General features: G+C 43.9%; 1 protein-coding gene across 1 annotated transcript in view; it reads right to left on the bottom strand.

Moving 5' to 3' along the window:
* Positions 1 to 555: 555 nt before the first annotated feature.
* Positions 556 to 11,975, bottom strand: part of PKDCC (protein kinase domain containing, cytoplasmic) — a 37,264-nt gene continuing 25,844 nt past the window's right edge. Inside the window, exons 6-7 of the mRNA XM_056357537.1 lie at positions 4,516 to 4,689; positions 556 to 1,812 (exon numbers count right to left, since the gene is read on the bottom strand). Coding sequence (XP_056213512.1) covers positions 1,727 to 1,812; positions 4,516 to 4,689 — 260 coding nt within the window. The 3' untranslated portion in view covers positions 556 to 1,726. The remainder of the gene's footprint in view (positions 1,813 to 4,515; positions 4,690 to 11,975) is intronic.

Genomic DNA, 11,975 nt, shown 5'->3' with positions numbered 1-11,975 from the left:
AGCTATTACGGCTGGGAGTTTGATAATTTGTGAGTTACAGCAGTTACAGCATGTCATTTCAGCCAATTGCCAGAAGTCATTAGGGTATCAGTGACCTCCGAGAAACCGCAGTGAGACAAGACCTGCTGCTGATGTTGTCACAGTTGGACCATCTCTCCTGCATGGTGACACTGCTCCTGGCTTCCCTGGTGCCTCTACGCTCCTTCCCTGACCCTCCTGGGTAAAGAAAGTACACCATTTAGCCCAACGAACAATTCCTTCAGGTTATACTCTCATCCTTGCCCCTTCCAAATGTTAGAAGGCTGGTACCAGTGACTCAAATCACAGAGTACGAATGGCTACTCAAGCGTTGTCTTCTAATGGTTGCTTCATGACGGGCAACCACACAGACAAAGCCACCATGGACCACGGGAACATGCCCGTCACTGGGAGACACTGCAACAACCTCAGTTCCTTCCTGCAAAAAATATCCCAGGCTTAAGTTTACATACAATACATTATGTCTAAATCTTTGCTGTATCTAGGCATTTATTTGCAACACAAAAAAATCCAGTATGAAAGATACGGAATTTATCTTTTATTTTTTTTTTTTACAAAAATAAACAATTTGAGAAACAAAAGCACATTTTTTTCCTGACTGTACAAACTACAAATAGTATGACATTGCTCACTTTAGCATTTACTTTATGGCTTTCACTGAAAGCAAATTCTCTAGACACACCATGCCTGTAAAATGCATTTTATATAGAATTAAGGCTAGCATTCACTTGACATTATTAAGGTCATTTACTTCATTCACTCTAAGAATTAGCAAGCGGTGCCTCAGAAAACCAAGGATTTGATGACAAAAAATACGGATAACTGCAAGATAGTCATTAAACTAGTACTGTTGCACCAGCTGGATTGCTTTGCCAGTGTCAAAGATGTGGCTTCCTGAACAATTCAAACTCATTCAACGAAAAGTCTTAAGCACAGGCTTAATTGTAAGCATATGCTTAGGCCTATGCCTATTCAGCAAAGCACTTGGCACTTGGGTAAGTCCCTGCCCTTTCAGGGGGACTATTCATATGCTTATGTGATTTGCTATGAAATGGCTCTTCTAAATTAAAAATGAAACTTTATGATAACATTGGAAGCAAAAATGAAAATCAGCTAGAGTCTTGCACTTCTAAACATAACCAATTGCTTCCTTTTGACAAACACTCCGGCATCGCATACTCGATAGCTTTAACACAAATGCTGATTGTCTCAGTAACGTTTGCTTTTCAGCTTACAAACCGATATGCTTCAGTTAGTTCCTCTGTTGTGATTGTACGTGCCCAAATAAATATCAGCATGGAGGATACAGACTTCTCATAGAAATTATCAATTTGCATCACTGTATACAGATGTACAGGTCAGAAAAGTTATGCTAACCTTGGTTAGAAAAGCCAGAGCTGCCAGCTGATTTATAACCAAAATTATACCCTAACAGTGTATCATATCTGGTATTTTGCTTTGTTTAAAAAAAAAAAAAAAAAATCACATTTTCAAAATGTTGTGTTATTGCACATTCATCCTGGTCATGCAGGTTATTTCTTTAAAGTTTTGTTTAGCACTCTATAGATTAGAATGAGTAATAGTGCAATTATTTCGCTGGTCACAGCCACCTTCTACCTAACAGCTGCCTATATTTATACACAAACAGCTCTTATCACTCACGCGTCAGACTGGGCCACTTTAGGTGTCAGTCTGTCACCTTCACATATGTTATCTTGTCAGGATCAGGCATGATATGATTTGAGGCCATCTTGAAGAAGACAAGCTGCCGACCTGCACCAAACAGGAAAGAGGGAGGTGGGATGGAAGGAAAAAAAAAACCACAACACCTTAGAAGTGATGAGCAAAAGGTTGCCTACCTCAAATTATTGACATTTCATATCCTTCTTCAATCTATGCATTCTTCAGGCAACCCAAGACTGAACTCTCTGAACTTCAACTGGTATAAACCTGAAATGTTTTCATCTAAAATGACACCGAATCTCTCCTGGGTACAGTATGTTTACTCTCATCTAAATATGGTCAAGATCTGGCTGTGCACAGCTAACATTGTAAACGAAGGAAAGGTCTGAAAATTTTAATACAAATTTCACATGATCTTCAGAAAAGTCTCCCACTGATACAAACAGGCTTGAGTTCAGGGCTTAAATGAAGGACATTCATTTGATTACAGGAGCAGAATCACCTTTGCATGCTTGAATCTTAGCAAAACTGATCAGTGCAACGGGACTTTCTCTGAAATAGCCCTTGCTGATCACTTTGTAGCTCTGGGTTTTAAACAAGCTGGAACAAGGTTTCTATTCCTCATACAAAAAGCACCAGCAAGCGATCACAGCCTGGGTAGTGTAAGGCACCTGCCATATATACATCCGAGGCCAGTGGGGGCTGAGAGTTTGATGACGGTTCACTCACCAGTGGCTGTGGGAGTTGCAGTGCAGTTCATGGATCTCCCCGTGCTTACTGACCTGGCATCGTACCCACAGCCCTGCCGCCCCACGGACCCGCACTGCCATGGCCTGCCCTGGCAGCAGAGGCCACAGAGATACTTTCCACATCTGTTCAACCTCTGCTTTCCCTCTCTCTAAACTTCAGAAAATCAAATGCTATTTACTCCCAGCCTGCCTCTCTAGGGGGCTCCCATAACACTATTTTCTTAAAAAGTATCACATGGCAAATGGGATGCTTCAGCTACTGAACACATTTCCATGCTGCTAGTTTCAGGGATTCAAGTGCTCTTGCATCAGGAATGACAAGGTAAAGGAAATGGTAAATAAGACTAGAAATATTGCTACGATGTCTCATTTGCTTTTAATATTGCAACTTGAGACATGAGCTGCTCTAAACTTCCTATGAATTTCCCTGTGAAAAGTAATAATTACTTTTTCAGTACATTAATTAACTTCAATAGTCTGACATGATGACCTAGTAGTCACCAGTTAGCCACAGGCAAGGTTAATATAAATTACTTTTTTCTAGGTTCCATGGAAGTCTTTCTTAACACCACCCAGAAGCATAAAAAATGCAGAAAGCTGTAGCACTACACTACCTAAAATACTGTGAAACATACAAAACATACATACAAAAAGATTCTACTCATTTGTGATGCTTTCAGAGCTGAGGACCTGCTAGGCGGGTATATAAGCCTGGCTGTGGTGTGTGTTTACATCGGTCAAGTAAGCACAACTAAAGCAAGGGTAGATTTTTACTTTAAGGTTAAGATATGTTGTGATTGCAGATGTACAGACAGAAAATGAGCCTCTGAGCCTAAATAACTTGCCACACTGAAGTCTGTGGCAGAGCAAGGACTTCAATCAGCTTTCCCAAAGTGTGGCTAGCATCAGCTACCCTGCCTCTTAAAGACAGGAGCAGGGTTGCTGACCTGGCCTTAGCAGAAAATGGCCATCACAGGCAGGGAACCAGCCCAGCGCATGGGGAGATGACACACAGCAGTCGCAAGGTGGGAAAGGCCACATGTCCACAACCAGCCATCTCAGAACAAAAACTCACCCTGACTCCTGACTTCAGTGGCAGCTTTACCTCAGGACGTTATGAAAGACGTGGATTTGGTCCACTGCACCTTACAGGCACCAACATGTCTTTTTCTTTACCCTTCAAGGGATGCAGCGTGCTCAGGGGAACACTGCCAGCTGAGCTGGGAGCCAGTTGCAGCATTCAGCTCTTTGAACCCCACAGCCACTCTGGAGCTGCAGCTACCGGAGATTTTTAGCAGAGACTGGTAACGTTTTTGTTTCTCATATTGCTCTGGAATCGCTTGCAATAGGCACAAGCCTGGTGCAGCAGCAGCGAGCCAGTGCCAATTCTTTGCTTGATGTCAATCGGCACCGACTGCCTGCCTTCAGGGGAACCACACCGGGACTGCCAGGCCCACAGGCCTTTTGCAAAATGTATTTCTCTTTTCAACAAGTGTATTCTGTTAGACAAGAAAATGAGTTGTGGTAGCAAATGGGATTTTCCCCTGGAGGTTCTACTTCTATACTTCTACCTGATTTTAAACCCTCCCTTCTCAATGTCCTTTAGCCAAAGCCCTGCTGCTAGAAGCACAGTGTTCCTGCCAGCAGCAGGGCATCTCTGACACCAGCCGGGAAGTCCCAGCTAGATACATGGGAGAACCTGTTTGGTTTTGTGTCAAACTGCAACAACCATATGGATTGAAAAGATTTATTTAAATCCAGATGTAATAAACTTTCAGACCCCACGGTCTGGAGACCTATGGTCCATGTGCTGTAGCCCTCTGAGTCTGTCCACAGGCTCCTGCTCCCCTGACAGCTGGCAAAGAGAAGCCCCACCGTAAACAAAAACTGCCTCAGCTGGAGCTTCAGAAACTATCCCACTTCTAGCTGCTGCTGTTGGCGACCGCAGCCCAGCACAGCATGCACCTCAAACTGTATTATAACTTAAAACAACCAGAATATGTGACTCAGCTGCTGCTTCTGCTCTGCAGCATCCACAACCTACCTGTCCAAGTTGTCTGGTTAGTTAGGACAAACGCTTTGCACTGAGCGTAGCTGTCACAGATCTCAATGGCTTCATTGACGTCAAACACAGAGAGGAGGCAGCCCTTATGATGGTAAGATGGCCAGCATCTGTAGTTCTCATCAGGAATAAAAGCTTCAGGCACCCGTCTGTACTCTGCAAATAACCAGAGCAAAGCAGTCATTTTGAAAGCTCCAGCAAACGGCTTGTTTTTAACAGGTAAGGTTTATTATAACAGCTTAGGAGCAGGATATATGACGGAAAAGGTAACAGGCTAGACTGTACCAGCCCCAGTTTACTCCCAAATGTGTTTATAGCTCTGCACCTTACTTTCCTTTTCCTTTCCTCCTTTCTTCTTCTCACCTTTTTCTCCAGAAAACGTCTGTAAATAAACAGTCTGTGCACAAAACCCCTTCCCCTTCCCTACTGCGTAGGCGAGGCTTTGGTTTTATTAGAGTTTTACAGGAAGAATGTCCCATTGAATAAACAGCATCCACTTGAATGAACTGACTCACTGTCCTATTTCTTAACAGTGAGTGGGATTGTCGGGGTGAGACCCGACCAGGCGTTCCCAGCCCTCCCTCTCCCTCAGAAGCGCACACTATTTTCCCCCAGCTCCTTTAGAGAAGGAAGAAAAGACAGGCTTTTAATTAAGCAAACTTTTTTTGCTTGCTCAGATTAGCACAAAAGGGGAGTCGCCTGATGGGCCTCTGAAGAGAAGCAAAAAAAAAAAAAAAAAAAAAGTAGCGGGAGCATGTCAGCGTGGTCCTCGCCCAGCGCCTCCGCGCTGCCCCGCCGATTACTCCTCTCCCTTGGCTGCCGTTCAGTCTCACTTGCCTTTATGAGCTGCCTCTTGTTCCCTGTTCACAGCTCCTCTCACTTTCCCAGCCGCTGACGGGAGTTTCTCTAATGAATGCATCAGCAAATTCAACTAATCATTTATAAACATTTCTATTTAGCGTCCAGACACACAAATTGACGGTTCCCTCCTGTCTCTCCCCCCTACATCCTATTCAAAAAAATGAATACATTCTACATTTCTTCTAATTGTATCTATTATGGAAACCAGAGCTGCCTGCCCTGACTCACAGCCTATTCTTAAATCACTTTGGTTCACGCATTTTCTGCCTGACACTGCAGATTCAACCTGTTAATATTTCATACAGCACATTGTATGAACACAACCGAGTCAAAGGCGAGTGTGTGTGTCTGGTACTCTAAACTGCCAGTATTTCAGCTGGGAAAAGAAGTACACATCCACCAGTGCTTGTTCACACCACATGGTATGAAACAGTGGGAATCAAATGCAGTAAATGCATTCTATTTTAAGCCTGGCTCATTAAAGGTATCATAAGAAATGCTCCCAAATAACAAGCAAAATCAGAGCTGACCATGTCCCACTTGAATCAAAGGCAAAAAAGTTCTCATTAATTCAGAAAATGCAGATTCATGCAGGTGAAGTAAAAAAAAAGAAAAAAACAACTCAAAATGTAGTCCCACATTACAAATGGTCATTTCTCCATCAAAAACGTATATTCATTTCTTCTGAAGAAAGGTCAGAGCATAAATCAAACTGCTACTGGCTGGATAGGTAAAGTTCCTTTTTTCCAATTTCTGTATCAACTTTACAATGTGACAATAATTGAATGCAACTAAATAATATTTTCTTATCACTGAATGGTAACCGCTGACTATTGATATGTACCTCACAGCCAAGGCCAGTACAATGATATGCACAAATTAAATGCAAATAAACCAACTCACTGTTGCTGGCACCATACGCAACTACTTGTATCAGTGAATATGCCATGATGACCAGATAAAAAATGTGACTATCGACAACTTTTCTTTGCACGTCTACAGAAGTGCCACCTAACACTTCACTGTGCCAAACCCCAGGCCACAGAGGATGTTCACAGAAAGATGGCCCTTGCTGCAGCAGCAGCAGATGAAGCATCTGCCCAGTTCTCCATGTCAGCAAGGAAAGTGTCCTGGCCCTGCCCAAAGGTGCTCTTGGGGCCTGCCAGGCGCCGGGAGGGAGCTGCCATCAGGGCACTGAAGCAGAACAGCCCCATGTCACGTCATATATTTTTCTTCATGCAAGGCAGGAGCCTGTCTGCAAGGCCGTTATTTTGAATTATCGTTCAATTTTTAAACTCTTCTGCACACAGATATGCCTCTTAATACGCCTATGGCACTTTCTTTCTTCTCAACACCATGCCCAGTACAGATGTCAGGGGTTAGGCTCTCAGCTGATGTAAACAGATTTCAAAAGAGCAGCAGTGATTTATGTGACCTGAGGCTCTGTCAGAGGTAGGAGACAAAGTTCTCCCTTTCCACCGACTTTTCAAGGTGACCAAGCCTGGTAAATTATTTGGGCAGCTTGGACACATTAACCAATAGAGTTGGGCCAACAATAACTGCAATGGTGATGGTGAGGTCCTGGCTTGCAGGTGCAAGGGAGGATGGAAACCTCCAGACTGGTACTTAGTGTGGTCTCACCATGCAGCAGAGCCCTGTGGCTGTCCCTGCTCTCTCCTTGCTGCTCCCTGCCAGTTTCTACACGAGGGAAGCCACCACCATCTGCAACAACTCACGGGAACAGCGTAGTGTAACAGGTACACAGCAGCACCACCCACATGCAAAGAGCATTTTCCTTTGCTAGGAGACCATCAAGCACCAGACAGGTGAAAATAGAGACACTGGGGTCCAAGTCAAAGCACAGTCACACGGGCTCCACAAAGGCAGCTTCTGGCAGCTCCCCCAAACTGGCACAGACCACTGAATGCCTGCAGTTCAGGGATCTGAGCCTCCTGCCTACACTGCCTGTGGGGAGTGGAGTGGGATGCAGTGAGGGGGAAAGGCAAAAAGGCAGCCCCTCTCCCTGCTTGCATGGCAGGCATGGGAGCGCCATCCCCCAGGAGCATCCCCATGGGAAGGCAGCCATGAGGAGCAGAGAGCAGAATGCGCAATGGCCCTGCCCCCTGGCTCATCATCCCAAACCAGCCAGGCATTCCCACCACCCTGGGAAGCCAACACAGGACCTCACCTTAAACTATTACAGTCAGAACTGAGCAGAAACTCATTGCAACACCAACCAAGCCCTGGTCTAAGGAAACCACATTCCTCCAAAACTCACTTTATCTTGAGCAGAACAAGGTAGCTGCCTTCCCTATTTGCATGGCGAAAGCAAATATGCCTGGAATCTCTTGTTTACACAGCGACAAATTAGGGAGCTGACCCCTTAGCCCTTATTTGTAGCAGCTGTCAAAAAATGTGCTCCTCTTACATGAACTAGGACGCTCCTGAAGGATGCCCCTCCATCAAGATGTGCCCTGGCAATGACATTAGCCCCAGCCTGCAGGAGAGCAGGGCTTCCCCTGCACCTTTAACTGATCATCTTGGTCACTACAGTGCAGTTACTTGCTCAATTAAGCAATACTCCACTGGTTTAAAGATAGCTCCAACTCAGGTTTTTGTCCTGCCAAGACCTGAAACTTGCTTAAATGGAGTCCATGGAATTTGAAGGCTCATGGCAGTAAATCACATCATAAAAAGGTCAAAGTTCTGGTCGATTTCCAGACTAATGGTGTTTAAAACCAATAAATACTTGCTTAATACTATAAATGCAGCCGTAAATTTACACTTTTGCATACATACACATAGCCTGACACAAAGTACATAAATTCTATCAAGGAAATGGCAGGAATAGATCAGAGAAATGCAAGATGCTCCTACCGGTATCACAATGGAAAAAACCTCCTTTTCTCCATCTACTGGTTTTATGAGAATTGAAGCAAATAAATGCAATGTAGTAAGCCTGATCTTGATGTCACTTATGACAGACTTACTCCAGCTTAACATAGGGAACCTGATTCCCAGCTCACAGTTACACAAATAAATCCTACTACAAAACATTTTTCCTGCCCTGTAAACATATTGCAACTTCAAAATATCTTGCTATGCTGAATCTGGGCAATCCCCAAAAGTTTCTTTTGTGATACTTTTAATAGTTTTAAAATATTTTTTCAATATTACAAATATACAAAAATACTGGTCAATCAAAACACGCTGTTTCAATCAGGCCAAAACCTTCTCAGAAGTTTCTGACAGCACTAGCCAGCCCCCACGACGGCCACAGTGATATTCAAACCAAGCACATTCTCGTGACAGGTAAGAGAGGCAATCTTTAAAAGCAACCTGCAGCATCACTGACCAGTGCAACAGCTGTAAAAGACAGCCAATGCTCTAAAATCCTATTCTAATTTTTTTCCATCAAAAATCACCTGCGTTGTCCCAAAGCCCGACTACAATCTATAAACATAACTCATTTTCACTGTACTACACTGAATCATATAAATAACTCCACAAGTATATAATAAACTATGTGAAACCGCCTGTGGTTTCCCCCTTTTAGCTTGTTTGAATCACCCTAAATCTGACTTTAATCAGTCCTAATGACCGTTTATTTCAGCCACAGCAGCCAGATTGCATTTTTACTACCAACTACAGCTACTCATTGGAAATTTGCCCAGTTCTCTTTCCTAGTTATCACCTGCCAATACACCATGGGTCAGTGACACAGACACCATAACGTTCATCCTTGAGAGAGAAATCACGTTGTTCCTTTTCCTCCCTCCTCTTTTCCTCCACTCTCAAGAGGAACACTGGCAGTCGACTCTGGAATTGTTTCTAATTGCTCTGCTTACAAGTAAGCAGAAAGAGCCTGATCTTGCCAATCTTAGCAAAAAATGGTATGGAGCAGTGTTTTGCTCTACAAACAGTCCCCACCGATTCCCAGGGAGCTTATGGAGAACAGAATTGGATCCTAAACAGACAATAATACATTTATGCTTTTACCACGCTTCATTTTATGCTGAGATTTTCCTAACGCTTCAATCCCTCGCATTCAAACACGCTTCTGACAACGAGCCTTGCAAAGCTGTGAGCACAGTTGCGCTACGGAAAGCTGTTTTTTGGTATGTCTGAGAAAACGGCATGCTAGGCGTACCCCGCGTGTCTCTGCTTTCAATCATTTCTGACGAATCCCAACTGTCTGGAAGGACAGACAGGCCTGGCAGGACACGGGTTTGCCGTCAGACCGGGAGATAGCCCTGCTTCTCTGGTGAGTATTTCCGTCCTTTGGCTGTTTCCCGCGTGCAGGCTGGAAGCAGAGGAAGGCTCGCCTCGCTTTATATGCTTCTATTGTGCTCACAGTAGAGCCATATTTAAATCGGTATGCAGCCTGTCACCGAAACACAAATAAATAAGGAGAAGAACGACATGTTCCCTTACATTTTATTCCTGTTAACACATCACAGCTGGAGTGTTTCTCCTGCCTCGTGCCCCACGTCCCAGGGTTGCTCACTGGGCTGTGGAGCTGCTCTGCACGCCTGGCCACCTCTGCAGTGCACACCGATTTACTGAAGGTAACTGGCCCAAACTAGTGCCACAGATGCTCATCAGTTGCATCTGGCCCACTTGCTCATCAAAACAATGATGCTGATGATGGACAAGCCAAGAGGTGTCTAGGGTCATGTGTTTGGGGCATTTAAGCTTAACGACAGATGCCTACAGGATTTGTAAAAGATACTTGGCAACTTCTTTAATGTTCTTGAAAGAAGCAGAGGACCTAACCCATTAGCAGCAAGCATTTTGCTGTATGCTGCCAAACTGGACCTGGAGTTCAGCGACAGCAGAACATGTTGCTCAGTGAATTGGGCACACGGCTTGCATGACAGCAGATACGTGTGAGCAACAACCAACCGGTCGCTACACAGTTACACAGCCCCACTGTATTTCCAGTGCCGTGTGGGTGCAAAGGAACCTGCTCCTGCATTCCTTTGTGGGCTGGGACTTCCCGGCTGCTCCTGTGAAAGCCCTCTGTGCAAGGCCAGGCACAGAGGGGAACTTTCTGCCCGTGCTTGCAGCCCTGTGCACCTTTCCCCCTCAGCCGGACACAAAGCAGCCTTGACATCCCCGGGAAAGAAACACCAAACGCACAAGTCCCAGATAAAGCAGGAATCTGGGGTGCAAGGACTGGGCGGCAGGATGCTCCTGGCTGAGCCTTCCCGCACCTTCAGCGGCAGACTTTCAGCCTTCGCATTGCGGCCTGCCATAGGATACACAAACTGCCTCAAACAATATTCCAACAACCTTGCAAAATTTCTCTCTCGCACATACACATATGCACAAACACCCCCCGCCCCCCCCCCCCCCCGATCTCAATAATTCTTGGGTGGATTTACAGTTTCCTAAGCAGGTTGCTATAGTGACCCTGCAGAATATTTTTTCAAAACACTGCTGTACTGTAAATATTTACATACAGCATAATCCTGCCAAATTGTCTTAAGACAAAGGAAAACACAAAGCGCCTTTGCTTTATGTCCAGCCTTCCAGCTTTTTTAGCTCTGAGAATGCACTCTCAACTAACAACAGCAGCTAATTACGCTTTCCTGTGGGCTTGCACACCCTCAGGCCTAATAATGGGTCATCTATTAGCTTTAATGAATAACAAAGTTATCCGATTTACTAGCATTAGCTATTTTCATGCGTTTCTGAGTCAATTTTGAGTTAACTGAAGGGCTGGGGCTTAGCCCAAGGGCCAGACACCCAGTTGGTACAAATCAGTGTCACTGGATTGAAGTAATAAAAATGTTGATACTGGGGCAGGACTTTATGATGAACATTAGTAGATATTTGTATAGTCTTCTTGTTCTGGGTAATTAATGGAACGATTTCATTATTTTTAGATAATGAGTGTCAGAAGAAATACACGGTTCCTGGCTTAATTCACATTCTTCTGGATTCCAGCAAGAGGGACAAACAGTCAATGAAATATAAAAGTATTTGTTCATGGTGTTGTTTTAAACACTGTAATGTTCCTACATCAACATTAACAGTAGTGTGATTTATGATACATACACAGCTATCAAATGTCTCCCATGCCTCTACTCTGTTTCTAAGATACTAAAGCAAAGTCCAGTGCATAATATAATTTACAGCACTATAAAATCTTTTACAACTGAAGCACAGTGAAAGCTTAATATCCAAGACCTTCCGTAATATGACTATTTTATCTTGTTAAACTTTATTTATGCGAATACTAGGGTTGACAAGAACTTTTTTCAAGTCACTTCCCTACTGATTATCAATATCACCTTTCTCACTTCACAGTGTTCATAGGAGGAGGTCTTCCTTCCGAAAACATAGGTTCAGATAGATAACAGACTGTTTCCTCAAAGTTTATGTTTTAGTTAGGGCCTTAGATCACTTGGTCAAAATCTCTTCTTTGCTAGTATGAATTTACAATGTTCTATCCAAGACAATGGATAATTCAAAGCATTTAGAACTAAACCAAATTCCTAATCACCATTTACCTGAACCTTCTGTGGTTTCTTTTCCTAAAAAAAAAAAGTAAAATCTTGCAATTCTTGGATCTG

Source organism: Falco biarmicus, chromosome 12, assembly GCF_023638135.1.
Source record: "Falco biarmicus isolate bFalBia1 chromosome 12, bFalBia1.pri, whole genome shotgun sequence".
In the NCBI taxonomy this organism is placed as follows: Eukaryota; Metazoa; Chordata; class Aves; order Falconiformes; family Falconidae; genus Falco; species Falco biarmicus.
The sequence above is the reverse complement of the archived record's forward strand: the minus strand, read 5'-3'. Positions and strand labels throughout refer to the sequence as shown.